Genomic DNA, 17,462 nt, shown 5'->3' on the forward strand with positions numbered 1-17,462 from the left:
ATATTCACCTGTCAATGGACATTTAGGTTGCTTCCATGTCTTGGCTATCGTAAATAGTGCCGCTATGAACTGTAGTAAGTTTTGAAATTGAGAAGTTTTGAAATTGGGAAAGTTTGCTGTTTTTTCAAGATTGTCTTGGCTTTTTTTGGTCCCTCAGATTTCCCTAAGAAATTGAGGATCAGCTTTTCCATTTCTGCAGAAACACAGCTGGAATTTTGACAGGTATTGTGTTGAATCTGTAGATCAATTTGAGGAGAATTGCCATCTTAACAATATTAAGTCTTCCATTCCATGAACACGGGATGTCTTTCCATTTATTTGTCTTTAATTTCTTTTAATGATGTTTTGTAGTTTTCAGTGTATAAATCTTGCCCTTCTTTTAAAATTTTATTCCTAAATATTTTATTCTTTTTGATGTTACTGTAAATGGAAATTGTTTTCTGAATTTCATTATCAGGTTGCAATGAGTATTATACTAAGGTAAGTCATGCTATGCATGATGCATGTTATAATGTCCATGTACCTCTAAAAAACAAAAGGTGTATAGTAACCAAGATAATGGGGAGGGAATGAAACAAATCTAGAAGAAGGCAAGAAAGGAAAAGAAAGGGAATCTAGAAAAGGCAAGACAGATAATAAGCACTTAATAAGACAATAGTTTTAAACCCCAATATGTTAGTAATTTCGTGAAATGAAAATGACCTAAGTGTTCAAAGGCAAATTTTGTTTAATCCAAGAGCCTTTCCACTGTGGTGGGTAATTGACGGTTGTTCATTTGCTGCACCACCACCCGTCACTCAGGTCCTGAGAAGGTTCTAGAAGTCCCAGTTCCCAGGAGACTTGCAGAAGTTCCATGGCAGTTGGTGCCCGTCAAGGGAAGGGAGCCATTTCCTTTACTGGTCTGGGAAAGAGCTGCCCATTGTTTGGCTCTGCTCGCTACCTGAGAAGCCATTTGCTGTCAGCTGTGAGCGGCCATGAATTGTGTGAGGGGTGCTTGGAGGCAAAGCTGAGGAGGCTCCAGAGGACAGAGGTAGAACCCAGGCCTTGGTGGACAGAGTAGACCCACTACCCACCCCGGAAGGTGCTCTGTTCTCTGCTCGGGGCCGGTCAGGATTTTGGGCACCCCTTTAAATATTATGCCCACAGGGAATGCCTCATCTGTCCTGGCCCTTTGGAGCTTCAAGGGTGTCCCCGCAACTCTCCAGTTAACCCTGCCCCTATGGGAGAGCCACAAGGGATTGTCCCAGAGGGATGTGAGCAGCTTCTGTGGGGTCCATGGGCACATGATGGGGACTGGGGGGTGGGAGAGGCTGAAGGGCTGGACAAAAGTTGGGGTATACTATGGCTGGGGTTAGGACAGGGAGAGTGTGATGAACCCCACACCTGCACATTGGGTCCACCCCCTCCTGTCTGAGTTTAGCCCATATCCTGGGGGTGTGATGTCACCTTCCTGGGATCTTTCAACCTGACCCTTTTGTTGCCTCATTTCACCTTTCCCCACCCCCTCACCTTCAGACTGTCTTGCTATGATCCTTTCCTTTTCTCCTTTTCCCCAGAGCCCATCTCAACCTTTCCCAGCCTATTAACTTCCTGGCCACAGTTAACACAAGCACACACCGCTGCCGTGCGGCCCTGCTCCACGGTGATACCCACAGCGAGGCCGAGGGCAGCCGTCCAGCCAGAGCAGACAGACACAGCCCCCTGGTCCTCCCTCACCCGCAGCCCACCCACAGCTGAAAACAATGATGACCCTTTCCTTTCTCGATTGGCTAGAACAGGGATTTCAGATGGTTCCAGTGACAGGCGGGAAATGGAGATTCCCCGGGAGACTGTGCTGTGTCCGTGTCTCTGTTCATTTAACAGGTGTAAGTGAACGTCAAGATGGCGATTACACCAGACGTCAGGTTAGAGTATTTGGAGAGTGTCGCTTCCATCATCCTAAAGTTCAAGCCGGACAAGTGGAGTAAAATGGTCGGAGCAGAAGAGAACATGGGTTTGTTCACCGAATTCTTTGAGAAACCGGACGTCCTAGTTCTGGTGCTGACACTCAGCCCCGCCGGCATGATCATACCCTGCCTGGGCTTCCCGGCCTCCCTCAAGTCCAAAGGGATGTACTTCATCAAGAAGAAACCTGAGAACATCAGCAATGACAACTACAAGGACCGCCTGGTCTATGGGGACATAAGCCCCACTCCCGTGGACCAGCTGATCGCCATCGTGGAGGAGGTGGGTGCACCTAGGCCTTGCTGGGGCGGGGCACAGGGCTCAGGAGAAGCAACACGTGTTTCTCATACCTTGAGTGCGTGGCCTTGAGCGCCGCCGCTCCCGGAGCAGGCCCAGGGGCCAGCGGCATCTGCATCGCCTAGAAGCCGGCCAGGTATTCGAGAGCTCAGGCCCGGCTGCCCTGACCGCTGAGACAGACCGGCTCTCCAACGTGGCCTCCAGCTGATGCTGTGCATGTGAAGGCTGAGTGGCCCTGGCCACCGCCTGTCCTCTCTCGAAATCATTAGAACCTCCATACTGCACCGGGGACATCCCTGCCTGTAGCCTCAGAAGGCATGGGCCATTTGAGATCCAGTAGATGGGTTTCCTAGTTCTGAGACTTCAAGCAAAGAAAGGGGTCAAGCAGGTGCTGCCCTACGTACGTCTCCACTATTGGCCGTCATGGCAGGTGCAGCTGCCTCTGGAGAGTCAGACCCGCCAGACTTCCAGCGACTTAGCTTTCCTAGTCATCGTTCTCCTCATCTGTGAGATGGGGCCGTGCGTCCCTGCCTTGAGCAGACTCAGGCCACAGGGGCCGCTCAGCCAGGACCCAGGCCAGCCTCCTCTCACATCCACCGAGGCAGCTGGCCTGGCCCAAAGCTGGAGCACACGGGTGTTTGTCGTTCTCTGCTCAGGCTGCCCTAACAAAGCACCACAATCTGGAGGCTGCAAGTCCCAGATCAAGATGTGAGCTGGGCTGGTTCCTTCTGAGGCCTCTCTTCTTGGCGTGTGGATGGCCGACTTGACACGGCCTTGGGTCTTCATGTGGCCTTCCCTCTGTGCGTGTCTGTGTCCTCATCTCTGCTGAGGACAACGGTCTTATTGGGTTAGGGCCCCCCTTAATCACCCCTTGAAAGGCCCTCTCTCCAAATACAGTCACATCTGGAGGTGCTGGGGCTCCCATGTGTGAACTGGGGGCGGGGGCACAATTCAGCCTATAGCAGCACTCTGAGGCAGCGCGAAATGTTTGCTTTCGGCCAGGAGTGTGTGCTCTTGGGGTCTCCCTTCATGGAGATGGCACAGGGGCTGGGCTGTCATCACTGGCCTCAGCACCTCGACTGGCCCCACCTCCTTCTGCAACGGGAGAAGGGCTCGGTTCCCCCCGGGACCCGGGCACTGAGGACCCTGCTTCTCCTTTCAGGTCCTCTCTTCCCTGTTAAACCAAAGCGAAAACGTGAGCGGATGGCCCCGCGTGGTCTCAGAGGACATTGTGAAGCAAGTCCACAAGCTGAAGAACGAGATGTGTGTGATGGGCGGCAAGATCAAGGGGAAGACGCTGCTGCCCATCCCGGAGCACCTGGGCAGTCTGGATGGCACCCTTGAGTCCATGGAGAGGTAGGGACCCGGCCGGGGAGCTGGCTGGAAGGAGGGGCATCTGGTCCCCGACCACTAAGGATAAACTGTCTCACCGAAAACTGGTTTTGGAGCTGATGAAACCGAGGAGGGCAGGATGGTGCCTTTAGGTGCTGAGTCTGAGATCGAAGGCACAAGGACAGAACAGGACAAGACACTGGAGCCCCCGAGACTCCAGCTCTGGCAACTGCTGGACACCTGTGCTCCAGCCCCTCCTCCGTCAGACACAAGGACTAGGCCAAGGATGTCACACTGTCACATGGGAAAGGGGATACCCAGCTTTAGGGCGTGGGTACTGAGGGACAGTGAGGGGCATAGAAGGGATTTTCAGCAGGTGGAGGCTGGGCTTCTAAATCGAGGCTGTGGCATCCCAGTGGCCCACAGAAGCATGAGGACTCCGAGGTGTCGCCTTGCTCCTGCCTGAGCGCCATTTGCAACCGCCTGGTGTGTGCGACGCTTGAAGCAAGCTGCAGTGACAGTGTGTTCCCTTACTCCCATCAGAGGGCGACCGCTCCTGCAGGGCTTATCACATGGCAGGTCCTCTAGGCCCCCAGCACACGCCCCATGGTGACCCCAGTCAGAACTGCTGGAGGAGCCTTCATGAACGTGGATTTTATTCCAGAGCTGGCCCTCCTCACCCTCTTTCTTGGGGGCACTGGCATCCCTGGCAACACACAGTGTTGGTGCAGGGTCTCTCCTGGCTGACAGCCTCTCCCCCCGACTCTGCCCGGCAGGATCCCCTCCTCCCTGGACAACTCGTTGCTGCACGCCATCGAGACCATCATCATCGACTGGTCCCGCCAGATCCGGGATGTGCTAAGCAAAGACTCGGCCCAGGCCCTGCTGGACGGGCTGCACCCCCTGCCCCGAGTCGAGTTTGAGTTCTGGGACACCCGGCTGATGAACCTCAAGTGCATCCACGAGCAGGTGACGCCTGTTCTGCCCCTGGCGACCGGGCGCCCACTGGAGTCCTGAGCGCCCAGCCTCCCCAAGGGGACCCCTGAGGGGACCCGGGTAACCCGTGTAGATCCCTCAGCACCGGCAATGGGGTCAGGCAGCCTTCGTCTAGAATCTGTTGAAAGGCTAATTTTCTTCTTTCCTTCTCAGCTCAACAGGCCCAAAGTGAACAAAATCGTCGAGATCCTGGAAAAAGCCAAAAGCTGCTACTGGCCAGCCCTGCAAAATGTGTATATGAATGTCACTGAGGGTGAGCGGTGGCCCTATGAGAACCCTTCCCCCTCCAAGAAGAAGGTGTCAGCCCCTCCTGGGAGGGGCCGGGCAGGCCCCTTGCTGACCCTGGGGTGGAGGCGCCTTCCGCCTCCCTCATCAGCTTCCTTGGGCCCCGCCTTTTGAGGAAGACCCGTTCTTGAAGCAGTGGGTGTCCATAAACACACAGAGCTGCCCGTCACCATTTCTGACCGTCGGGAGTGGGGTCTGGCTTCCGCTCCCCTGTGGATGAGCCCCTGTTCCTGTTTTGGGCAGGCCTGAAGGAAGCCAACGATATAGTTCTGTATCTGAAGCCTCTGCAGATCTTGTTGGAGGAGATGGAACAGACTGACTTCACGATGGTATGTTAGCAAGAAAAAGGTCATTTGGCAGGGGCTGGGCTTGTGTCTTGGGGGAGCAGGGGCTGCGGGCTTCCTGGCTGGGGTCGGGCACGAGGACCTGGCGAGTGCCTCTTCCTTCCCCTTGGGAGTCCCCTCCTGGAGCCGTGGGGAGGGGTGTGCTGAGGTGCTGCGACAAAGCGCCCGCCTGGCCCGTCTCTCCCCAGCTCCCGACCTTCATCGCCAAGGTGCTGTATACCATCTGCTCCATCTGGGCCACGTCCGAGCACTACAACACGCCCTCCAGGGTCATCGTCATCCTGCAGGAGTTCTGCAACCAGCTCATCGAGATGGTAGCGCCCTGGCCCTGGCCACCTTCCCTGCCTCCTGATTGGCGCCCCCCAATCCCGCCCCGTGTTCTCCAGCAGTTTAAAAACAGACAGAGATGCTGGTGCAGGGATTTACAGGCTCCGGGCTAAGGCTGGGCCCTCTGGGTGGCCACCCAGGGTTCTCCCAAGACCTGGGCAGTGCCAGCCCAATCTGCCCCATGCCGGGAGTGGGGAGGAAAGAAAGTGGGGCGGCCCACTGAGTCCCGGCACCCCAAGACTCGGCCGGGGGCCTTGTGGGGTTTATCTGCTCCGAAACCAAGCCTCCTTCCGTCTCCCTCAACGCCAGTTCCCTTTCCTTCTTCCATTTCATGAACACAGGTTACGCAGCCTCCAAGGTGTGAGTTGCAGCCTTGCGCCCCTGGGCTGCCTGCGTGTGTTAGAATCATGCTCGCAGCCCTGTCTGCAGGCCCAGAGGGACCTAGTGGCCCAGGATCCCGCAGCCGTAGCAGGACTGTGTTTCTGGACCCCTAGAGGGCCCCTAGTCATCTACCATCAAAATCTGTTTGTGCTGTGGCCTTAGCCCGGGGTGAGGGTCCCGGTGAGAGAAACGGTTCGGGCGCCTGTAAATGCCCCGCAGTCAGCAGACGGGCTGGGACAGCGGATGTGTCAGAAGAAGTGGCCCAGGGGCCCGGGGTGGGTCATTCTAACCAGTGAAACAGCTGTGTCACCCCTCCGGCTGGTCCGAACTTGGGGACACCTTCCCTTCTGCCCAGACTCGGACCTACCTGAGTCCCGACGAGGTGCTGAAAGGCCTGCAGGGTGAAACTGAGGAGGTGCTGAGCGGCATCTCTCTGTCCCTGAGCGTCCTGAAGGAGCTGTACCGAGCCTACGAGTTCTGCTGCACGAACATGAAGCTTTTCTTCAAGGTACGGCCTGGTTGTAGAGAGCGAACCAGGGGAAAGGGGTCGGGGTGATGTTGGCCCCGGCGTCGGACCCCATGGACGTGTCGGAGGCAAACGCAGCCTTTTTTCTCTCTCTCTCTCCCCTAGAAAGACAAGAAGCCAGTGCCTTGGGAATTCCCTTCTTCTCTTGCCTTTTCCAGGATAAATTCCTTTTTCCAGCGCATCCAGACCATTGAGGTAAAGGTGGAATTTTCTGCGTCATGGGGAAACGGAGTCCCTGGGCCACCTCGGCCAGGCCCGGAGCTATTAGCCCAGAGCAAAGCGACCCATTGTGCTTGCTTTTCCCCTTTCTCTTGCTTTCTGTCTATGAGCAGGTTAATGACAAGGTCAGTGACCCTGGTCAGGAAGCCTGCAGACCAAGGGAGAGAGTTAGTGGGACTAAGTTAGCCCAGGTGAAGACTTAAGAAGGACCCTATTTGGATACATGGAATGACACATGGCAAATTAAAATTTTTAAAAAGTTTCAAAATGGTTTCCTCTGGGGAGAAGAGATGAGGGGTAAAGGCATGGGTAGGGCAAGAAAGTTTTCCTTTTTGTTTTGTAAACTTTACGGTCTTTTTTTTTTTTTTTTTTTTAACTTTGTGCACATTACATCCTTTAAAAAAAAAGGCGGGGAACCATTCATTCATTGGGCAGTGATTTTATGATGGATGTCGTCAACAGTGGCTCCAGGAAGGTGTGTCTAGTTCTCATCCACACCCTCTGGGAGGCAGAGCAGGAAGCCCCCCTTAAGACTCCCAGATTCCCATCATGGAGTGTTTTTTCATGCCTGAAGGCTCGAGCCCAAGAACTGGAAGGTCCCAGCCAAGTTTCTGGCCAAGTAGCCACTGGTTCCTACATTATAGATTGTGAGTCAGGGTGATACTTCTAGGAAAAGAGGGGCTTCTGGGGGTGGGGGAAATGGCCATGCCAGCCACCCCCTGCCTGAGGTCTGTGCCACCCATGCCGCCCTCCTTGGGTGTAAGGGCCCCAGAGCTCAGGGCATGAGGATCCTGTTACTTTGCGTTAGGTTTGCTTGGATTATAGCTCGATACATCTTGGACATCTGCGGGGGGGAAGTGGCATCAACCTCGGCACTGGCTTAGGGGAGGGACACGAGTACCCTATAAACATCTTCCGTCCAAGCAGCAGCAGGCACTGGGTCGGGCACCTGGGGGCTGCTTGTCATCCTCAAGAAGCCTTCGGGATCTCGATCGGGGAATAAGAGCTACACACAGAAGCGTTAGATAACGTGATAGGACTGAATGGAGTTAAATGCCAAAAGGAAGAGCACAGGTAGCAATTGGGGATTCTGGAAAAGAAGGCACCACCATGGGCTAAAATAGGTGGGACGGCTTCCAGGAGAAGGCGAGGTGAGACCCACACCTCGGAGGGAGTGAGGGAGTGGGATTTACACGCAAACATCCATCAGGCACCCTGTACGTGAGGCCATCAGGAACCACCGCATGCCTTTCCAACTGCTTCATCCCACAGCTGAGGAAGTGGGGCCCCGGTAAAGTGTGATTTATTTAGAGGCACATTTCGCCCAGTGTTGGGTCAGGACAAGAGCCCGACCTTCACCTCTTCCTCCTCCATAATCACAGCTTGGAGATGGCTCATGGGACCCTTCCTTCCATCTCCTCTCTGCTACAGCAACAGCTTTAGAGAACATTAACACCAATACACAGAGGGCCCCTCCGGACTGCTATGTGGCCCCGGGGCTCCTCCCTGCCGGGGTCAGAGCTGGATGAGTGACTGAACCGTTGGCGTAGTTAGGAAGATGAACTGACGAGGGTGCTGGGGTTTCCTCCACCAGGATCTTTATAAAACAGCCATCGAGTTTCTGAAGCTGGAGAAAATTGAGCTCGGGGGCGTGAGGGGCAGCTTCCTCGGAAGCCAGGTGACTCAGATCTCTGATGAGGTCTTTGAGCTGGTGAAGGTTTTTGCCGACTGCAAATACGACCCCTTGGATCCTGGAGATTCGGTAAGTCGGGGGCCTTGGCAGGATCGATGGCAAATGCCCCGAGAGTGGGAAGGCACACGGAGGGAGCACGTGTGGCAGAGAAAAAAATGATGCAAAAGGTCTGCCCCGGGACTTCCCTGGTGGTCCAGTGGCTAGGACTCTGTGCTGCCAACACAGGGGCCGAGGGTTCGATCCCTGGTCGGAGAACTAAGACCCCACATGCCGCACGGCAAGGCCGAAAGATAAAACAAACACCAAAAACACTCTGCCTGTGGAGCAGCCTCCAGGATGGTGAGCTTGCTCAGCCCAGACGTAACCTGAATCCTGCTGGGAGTGGGGGGTGTCCATGGGCATTAGAGTGAACCCACGCCCCTGCTTTGCATGCTGGTTACGCTTACAAGGTTGGTGTTTTAATTCGCTTTCAGAGCTTTGATGACGATTACGCTGATTTTGAGACCAAAATTCAGGATCTGGACAGGAGGCTGGCCACGATCTTTTGCCAGGGGTTTGATGACTGCAGTTCCATTGAGTCCTGTGCAAAGGTACGGGTGGGCGGGGACCCTGCATTGACTGAGAGTTCGCCACAGCAGCACCGCGATGCCGAGAACGATGGTAGAGATGGTCTAATCATGCAACCTCATTCACAGGTGAAGAGCTAGGCCCAGAAAAGGCCAGGGACCTTCCTCGGGGCCTTAGAGCAAGTCAGCAGTCATCACCTTGAGTAGCACTGCCGCATCTTAGAGTAAGAGAGGAAAGTGAACACGAGGTGGTTATTTACTGAGTCCTGTTGTGCTCCATTGATCCTTATATGATTCAGTTCCCCCACTACTTATAAGGAACAGAAGTTAGAGAGAGGCAGAGTTGCTATAAAAATAAAACACATCCACATTTTGAGCCACTGAGCCACACTGACACTTTCTTCAACATTTGAGACCCCAGAAATAAGCACAGTGTCATTACGGGGGGCCGTCTCTAGGTGGTGGGGTGCTGGCTAATATTTGTCTTCTGTGTACTTTTCTACAGTTTCCGAGTTGTGTGCATGAAGTGTGTGGTACTTTTACAGTTAGAAAAAAGCAATGATGTTATAAAAACATTTTAAAAATAGATTGCAGAAAAGCACTAAAACCCCTAGAGAATGTCAACTTGAAAGAGAAACGCAAATGTCCAATACAGACATAGGTTGTTGGTTTAGCCTCTCAAATATCAGGAAAGTGCAAGTTAAAACAGCAAAATGCCTTTGTTATGGGTCAAGCTGGCGTACTTAGGAAGATGAACTGACGAGGGAGGGAGTTGTGAGGAGCTAGACACTCGTCCCCACTGCTGGTTGGCGCGCCCCTCCGCGAGGATCCCTCAAAAGCAGGCACGTTGTGGGGCCTGGAGACGGGCCCCTGGACCTGCTCGGTCCAAGCTCACAAGGCAGCCAACATTCAGTACAAACACACCAGTGCCAGCTCACCAACTTGCAGGCAGAACACTCAACACCAAGCACATCCTGTCTCTGCCCACAGACCTCTTTCCCTAGGGCACGCTCACCCTGCTATTCCCAGGATGGTTTTGAAACAAAGTCCAGCATTTCAGAGACCCCCCCCCACTTCTGTCCCAGGCAAACCAGGACCCTCACCAAGCAGTCAGGAGGGGCTCAGTAAGCGTGGGTGAGAACAGAGTCTGTGTGGTAATCAAATGTTTGGTAGCATCAGCCTGTGTTACCTTTCCGCTGCTGCCGTAACAGATTTTACCGCAAGGGAAGCCAGCTAATTTAAATAGTAAACTCAGAAGAACAGAATGAACAGAGTAAATCTGCAGACCCCTTACTCAAAATAGCAGTGCTCAGAAGTTAGGCAGACATGGTGATTATCGGACTTTCCAGCGTTTTGCATACATCACCGTCTCCTCAAATAACCCCGAACTCGGGCATGTACCCCGTTCGTCAGAGGCACGGACAGATGGCTTGGGTCGCAGAGAGCGCTGGTGGGTTTCTCCTGGCTCCCGTGGGACTTCTGAGATGTAGTTCACGTAGCATACAACCCACCTGTTCAAGGTGTACAGTTAAATGGCTTTTAGTGCATTTAGAGTTGTACAGCCATCCACAATCAATTTTAGAACATTTTCATCACCCCCAGTCATTCCCCATTTCTCCCCGACCTCCCCAATCTTAGACAATCACTAATCTACTCTGTCTCTCTAGACTTGCTTATTCTTACATGGCACTTCTCTAAAACCTTGAATTAGTCACCAATATTTAAAAATTGAGAGAGTGCACATAAAAATCCAGGTTTTCACTCTCTCTTGGAGAAACAGATCTGGCCACACGGGACACACAGTCCCTCATGGTAACAAGCGGCTGCAGGGGAGGAGCTGTTCCTCGCGATAGCACATCAGTGCTTCGGTTTGCCCCACTCCTCCCCGCTCCTTACTGTCCTAGCCCAGCATTCGTCGCGCCTTTATGTGACCTGCCTTGCCCCTATGACAGAGAGGGGGGATCTCGCAGGATGTAGTGTGTGTAGCTACAACTCATCTGGACAACAGATGTTGGGTATTTAAGTGGGCAATATATGTATATGCTTGGGCAGCTTTTTTATTTCTCTGTCTAGTTTTATGCATGTTTGTCATCCATGACTCTCCACAGGTCAGAACTATCTCTTCCCCTCACTTTGCAAGCCTCTGGGTTGCTGCCAGTAATGCAATGCCTGGAGGAGATGACCGATAATTAGCACATTACCTCATTTAATTCTCACAAAACCCCAGCTCTTTGCTAAATTCGTTACCTACATTGTCTGTCCCATCTTACCAGCTCAGACAGGTCATACGATCCAGACAGGTCAAGAAAGCTACTCAAGGTCACAGGGCTAGCCAGCAAGTAGGGAAACCAGGGCTCCAAACCAGCTCCAAGGTTCACTGCTGGCAGGATCCCTGTTCTAAACCACTCATCTGGATGGGCTCCCGTGGCCGGGATGGCAGTCGGGTTGGCCTAGGTAGCATAGGGCAGTGACCGATCTTCCAGAGGATGCCGGGGCTGGGGTTGAGTTGGGGACCCAGGAAGCCCGCCACCCCTGAGCACAAAGATCTCTCTCATGCCAATGCCAGGCTGTCCTTTGCCTTTTAGATACTTTCAAAAAATGCAAATGCTTGGGGATTTGAAGCTCTGCGAATGTAATGATCAATTAAGTCTTGGATGGAGTTGGTGCTCCAGGCAAACTATCAGTGAATGCAAATCAGTACAGTGCCCCCATGCTGTTCCCCTCTGTGGAGCACCCTTCCCCTGGAGCTGCCTCAGGCGCCTCCTTGGAGAGGCCTCCCTCACTTCGTCCTCCAGGCAGGAGCCCTCCCCTCCATGCTCCCCTCGCTGCCATCGCCAACACTGACCTGCTTGCCCAACCCCCCCGCCCCCTGCCCTGCGCCGCCCCGGCATCTGTGGTGTGTGGATCTCTATGAGTTTGTCGTCTTCCGAACTAGAATATAAACTCCCTGAGGGCAGGCGCTCGGTTTGGGTTGACTCAGAACCGAGCCTAGCACACAGCAGGTGCTTTGGAGCTTTCCCCGTGGAGGGAACTGGCCCCAGCCGAGGGAGGGGAGCTGTTACCACTGCTCACTCCCGGGGAAGACCTTAGGCGGAACCGAGAGGCTCTTACCCCCAGGGCTACCCAAGTGCAAAGAGTCCCAGGTAGGGTTTGCAGCCAGTGCTTTAATGTGGAAACACCAGGTCCTCCCCTGTGGTGGGGTCTCCAGGAATTAAGACGATGCTGGAGCTGACGGACCGGGGTGCCAGGCAGTTAGTCCCTCTCGCCTCCTGTGCGGATGGAACCAGGAGAAGAAGCACCCCCAGACCTTTTGCTGGCTGGGTGCCACATTGCACTGTCTTCCAGTGATGGGGAAGGAGGTGGGTTGATGTATCCAAGCCGAGACGCCTATTTTCTTCACGATCAAGAGACCGTAGGTCCCCCCTCGGAGGGGAGGAGCTGGTCCAGGAGGAACTCCGTTTGGCACCTGAGGGACTGAAGTCCACCCCCTGGTGCTCAAACTGGCAAACGCCCTTGTTCTACCCCCGGGCGTTCCCCACTCCTGTTGTGGCCCAAATCGGCTTCTGCACTCCACAAGGTGAAGTCCGCTTCTAACATGTAACTTTATGTCTGTGCTGAACTAGAAAGAAAATAAGGCAGAAAACTCTTGTGAACCATCCCCGTCTCCGTCTGCTCACCTTCCTCTCTGCACCGAAGAACAATTTCCTCCCCCCTTGACAACCCTGTGCTCTAATCAGGACAGGCCCTTGGGGTCCCCTCCCTGCCGTCCCCTTGATCCCCTGTGTGTTCCCAAGCTGTCTGGATGCTCTTGGGCACTGTCAGTAATTCACACGCAGCCGGGAAAGTTCTAGAGCAATTTTCCACATGAACTCCTCCTGGCAGAAAATGAAATTAACCTCCTTCCTAGAAGCCAGAGGCCAAAAAACATGTAAAGGTGAAATAAAAGGAATAGGAGTGGGAGGAAAAAAGCCAAGAAGGGTCAGCAACCAACAAGAGAAACAAGTTCTTCCCAACTGTTACATGTCAGTTTCCAGAGAAATGACGCTGGTGACCTAATATGTCAGGAGCCTCTCTGCAGGTATCGGTGCTTAGCAACTCGGAGTTGAGGGGTCTTCCCGGGAGTCCGTGGCTGTTCCATCTGGCTTTCGGGTACCTGAAAATCTTTCCTCCTTTCTCGGCAGCTGTTATTCCACTGTTTCCCCAAAAGGCCATTTTTAGGGACAGTTGTCTTAGTTTTCATACCAAAAAGTAGGACAAATCTGAGACTTGGGTCCAGCCCTTCCAGGCACCAAGGGCTGCAGCCCATATCCCAGAGAAAATGGGGCCGTGTGGTCTGAGCCCTGATGACTCCCCGTCTGTCTCCAGGAGTGCTCTGCCGCAGGCACCCCCAGGCTCAGGCACCCCTCCCCTGGTGACCTCAGGCTGGCTCGGAGCTGCCCTAACATGTCACGTGTCACTGTCCAACCCCACGGCCTCTCTCTCCAGGCTGCAGTAAGGGCCCCTCCCTCACCAATCAGGCTCAGCCCCGGCCTCAGGCCTCCCTGGACACCCACCGCTGTGAGGGGATCTTTTAAGAAGCTCTCCTCTATGGCCCAATTTGAGCCATCCTCCTATTCCAGGCCAGACTCTAACTGAAACACCCAGGTAATTCTACCTTATTCTCTTCTACTAAGCTTTTCTTTTGTTTTTTTTTACAATTGCCAGTGTGTAGCATCCGCAGACCACAGGGTGATGAGCTCGTTACTTGCAAGGTGCTAGGGCATGTTTATGGTTACCACCCTCAGATATGTGAGGTGATGTCCCCCACTGGAGTAATCAGGTCAGGGCTCTCGGGCTGACAGGCCATGGAAATGACACATTGAAGGGGACCCGGGCTGTCCCGGCTCCTGGGGGAATCAGGCAGCCCATGCTTGAACCCCTGGTGTCACGGCCTGGGAATGTGCCAAGCTCTCCCTGTAATTTCCTCAAACCCCCAGGAGCTGAGCTCTCCCGGTCAGCGCTTCCCACTCTCAACACCTATGCACGATGTCTGGGCCCTGTCCCCACTGCCATCTCCACCTGGTCAGCCCAAGGCTAAACACAGGCCCCTTTGTTGGTGGGTGGAACTGTGTCCTCCAGAGATAGAGGATAAAGTCTGGACCCCCGGGACCTGTGCATTATTGGAAATAGGGTCTGTGCAGATGTAACTGAGACGTAAATTGAGGTCCTACCACAGCGGTGTGCACCTTAATCCAGTGTGTCTGGGGTCTGTGCCAGAAGAAGGGAAGAGACACACACAGGGAAGATAGCCCCATGACCAAGGAGGTAGAGGATGGAGTGACGGGTCTACAAGCCGAGGGTTGCCGCCCACCCCCAGGGACCCAGGGGCTGGGACAGACTCTCCTCTGGAGCCTTCAGGGTAGCGCAGCCCTGTCCACCTTGATTGTGGACTTGTTGCCTCCAGGCTGTGAGAGAATAAACTCTGTTGTTGAAGCTGCCCGGTTCGTGGTGCTGTCATGGCAGCCCCAGGACGCTCCTACAGACCCTTCCCCACACCCAGCACTTGGCAACTTTAGTTGTAACCCCACGTGGTTAAGATTGGCCTCCCTCTCACCTAGTTTGTTCCTGTTTTCCCCAGAGCATTTTTCAGAGCAAAATAAACTTCCCCATGGTGGCTTTTCTTTCCTGGGTGGGTCCTTGAGAATCAGAGGTCTTCCTAAAAGGAATAATTCTCATGACTAAGACATTTCTCCGAAGTGAGAGAGTAGCATTGACATATATACACTACCAAGTGTAAAACAGATAGCTAGTGGGAAGCAGCCGCATAGCACAGGGAGATCAGCTGGATGCTTTGTGACCACCTAGAGGGGTGGGATAGGGAGGGTGGGAGGGAGGCTCAAGAGGGAGGAGATACGGGGATATATGTATATGTAGAGCTGATTCACTTTGTTATAAAGCAGAAACTAACACATTGTAAAGCAATTATACTCCAATAAAGATGTTAAAAAAAATACAGAAAAAAAAAAAAGACATTTCTCCATCCAGTTATAGCGTAAGCCCTGGTTATATAAGTGCAGTATTGTGGTTACTTTTTCTTTTTTTTTTTCAATTTTTGAAATGGTATTTCTTAAATGTTTAAATCTTCTTTGCCCAAACCCTGATTTCTCCTGGGCCCAGAATAAATTTTTCCAGACCTTGGACCTAGTTTGTACTGTTGGTTTATAAGCTAAGTATGTAGGGACCCAGCGTACATCAACATGGAAATCATTGAGGCGCCTGGTTAGCCAGTTGCCACACAGAGAAAAGCTTCTTTGTCTGGAAGGCGTGTATCTTCCTGATCCTGAAGCTTGGCTGCACATGGCGTCCCAGACACGCAGCTGGGGGTGACGCCGGGGATGGGGCAGGTGGCGGGCCCCGGCGAAAGCGCATCTCTTGTTTCTCCCCAGCTCCTACACATGTGTGGCAGCCTCTTGGAACGGCCTCTGATTCTCCCCGAGGTGGTGCCCAGGTACTCGGTCATGCTGGAGCTGTTTGACGCTGAGCTGGACAACACCAAGACCCTGTATGACACCCAGATTGCGGCCTCGGCAGACGGGAACATCCCCCCTATCCATAAAAACATGCCCCCGGTGGCCGGGCAGCTCAAGTGGAGCCTGGAGCTGCAGGAGAGGCTGGAGGCACCCATGAGGGACCTCAAGCACATCGATCACCCGTGAGTGATGGCCCCGGGCAGGCAGCGCTCCTCCTCAGCTGTGGAGTTTGCGGTGCGTTGTGGGGACGTCTGTCCCAGCTCTGAGGCAGGCCCATGCTTACCATCGGCCAAGCCTTTCCTTCCCAGGGCACGGTCCCAGGAGAGACCCTGACTGCACCTCCCCCTCCTCTGGGTGCCTTCCCAGCGGGCATGTCGGGAAGGTGACCTTGGTGGTCACCCTCATGGAAATGAACAAAGACACCCAAATGAGAACAAGCAAAGGCTACTTCCTCGGTGCTGGCCAGAGCAGGGAGTCGGCCACTGTCACTTGTTTTTGGCAGAGCCTGAAAAGCAGGGGGAGGAGTGGAAGAACCCACAGCAGAACAGAGAAGGCCCCAGGTCTCCCGGACTGGAGGCCATCAGCATGGGGACTGGAGGAGGGCGTCCTGTGTGTTTGGTCAGGAGGCATGTCTGGCTCTCTGGTTGGTCCTAAGTTGGAAGGGAGGACAGAAATTAAGGAAGGTTGCAGTTATGAATCAAGTCCTGGTCATTCAGGGCCAATATTACAAGGGTTATCATTTGACTTTCTGGGCTGGTTGCCGCCTGTGAAGGGCGTCATCCATGCGTATGTTCAGTGTCTCAGCCTGGAAGAAACAGAGAGCTGGCTGCCTGCTGCGTCACCCCAAGGTCTGGCAGGCACGGTTGGGGTGTTAGCGAGGCCCTGAGGGAGACGGCACCTGACCCTCCTCCTAACTCTGATTCCAGGATCATGTCCAGTGTGGAGGCCAAGCTGATCTACCAGAAATACGATGAGATGGTGGAACTGCTGAGAAGCTACCGCGAGAGGATCTACCAGCAGTGGGCGGCGGGGGTAGACCAGGACTGCCACTTCAACCTGGGGCAGCCCCTGATTCAGCGGGACCCCGTCACCAGCCTCGTCCGCGTCAACTTCAGCAAAGCGGTGGGTGTCGTCTGGCCACAGCATCGGGAGGGCAGCTGGGCCAGAGGCTGTCCCGGGGACCTGGGGTTCCCCACGGAGCAAGCCCACGTGACCCTGAGGCTGACCCTCCCTCCTACCAACAGTATGGACTTGTGGGGTTGATGTTTATGTCATATCCAGCTAAAGCTTTATTATTCAAGTGTTGCTTAAAGTATGCCCAGGGTATATTTAAGATATGAGACAATCGTAGCCTCCTTGAAAATAGCTGGAATGAGTACGCTATTTTAAAGCTGGGCCGCCTTTCATGGGATCCCAAGAGGAACTATCAATTTGAGAATTTAAAAGAAAAAAAAGAAAGGTCTTTTCAGGATCTGAATAAGTGGACCCCCTGGTCAAGTCGGGAAGGCTGGAGGGAATCCACACCGTCCAGGGCTAAACCCCAGGTAGTTAACCATGTACGCAGTCAGAAGCTGGAGCAGCCTGCATCTCTACAAGCCACCTGCCTTACAAGAACGCATCTGCCCTGCTCTGAGGTCAGCGGTGATACCAGGAAGGCAGGGAACCCAGATGGGACTTTTCCTCTGAAACCTTCTTTCACCCAAATTCATTCTTTCATTCAACAAATAGTTACTGAACACCTACTTTGTGTATGTGTTTGGGATAAATTAGTGAACCAACAAAGATCTCTGTCCTTCTGGAGCTGCCTCCTACAGGGAGAGGGGGAGAGAGAGGGGAGAGAGTGGTGGGGGCCCGGTGGAAGGGCCAGGAGAAGAGGGGGCGGGGACGATGAACCAGCATAACGTATAACACATGAGAACGTGATGGTTGGTACCTCAAAGAATGGGAAAGGCAGGTAAGCGGGGAATGGACAGAGCCGGAGGAAGGGGGCAGGTTGCGGCTTTGGACTCGAGCAGAGACTTGCAGGAGGTGAGGGTGTTGGCC

The 17,462-nt window shown here is 53.7% G+C and overlaps 1 protein-coding gene across 1 annotated transcript in view; it reads left to right on the plus strand.

Moving 5' to 3' along the window:
* DNAH17 (dynein axonemal heavy chain 17) overlaps window positions 1–17,462 on the plus strand; it is a 175,593-nt gene that overhangs the window by 60,923 nt on the left and 97,208 nt on the right. Inside the window, exons 5-16 of the mRNA XM_089901595.1 lie at window positions 158–2,226; window positions 3,404–3,597; window positions 4,350–4,542; window positions 4,723–4,822; window positions 5,098–5,183; window positions 5,387–5,512; window positions 6,262–6,414; window positions 6,538–6,627; window positions 8,246–8,413; window positions 8,818–8,934; window positions 15,336–15,601; window positions 16,346–16,541. Of these exons, the coding sequence (XP_089757721.1) occupies window positions 1,882–2,226; window positions 3,404–3,597; window positions 4,350–4,542; window positions 4,723–4,822; window positions 5,098–5,183; window positions 5,387–5,512; window positions 6,262–6,414; window positions 6,538–6,627; window positions 8,246–8,413; window positions 8,818–8,934; window positions 15,336–15,601; window positions 16,346–16,541 (2,034 nt within the window). The 5' untranslated portion in view covers window positions 158–1,881. The remainder of the gene's footprint in view (window positions 1–157; window positions 2,227–3,403; window positions 3,598–4,349; window positions 4,543–4,722; window positions 4,823–5,097; window positions 5,184–5,386; window positions 5,513–6,261; window positions 6,415–6,537; window positions 6,628–8,245; window positions 8,414–8,817; window positions 8,935–15,335; window positions 15,602–16,345; window positions 16,542–17,462) is intronic.

Source organism: Delphinapterus leucas, chromosome 19, assembly GCF_059928025.1.
Source record: "Delphinapterus leucas isolate spDelLeu-1000000601 "Yukka" chromosome 19, BTC_Dleu_Yukka2, whole genome shotgun sequence".
NCBI lineage: Eukaryota > Metazoa > Chordata > Mammalia > Artiodactyla > Monodontidae > Delphinapterus > Delphinapterus leucas.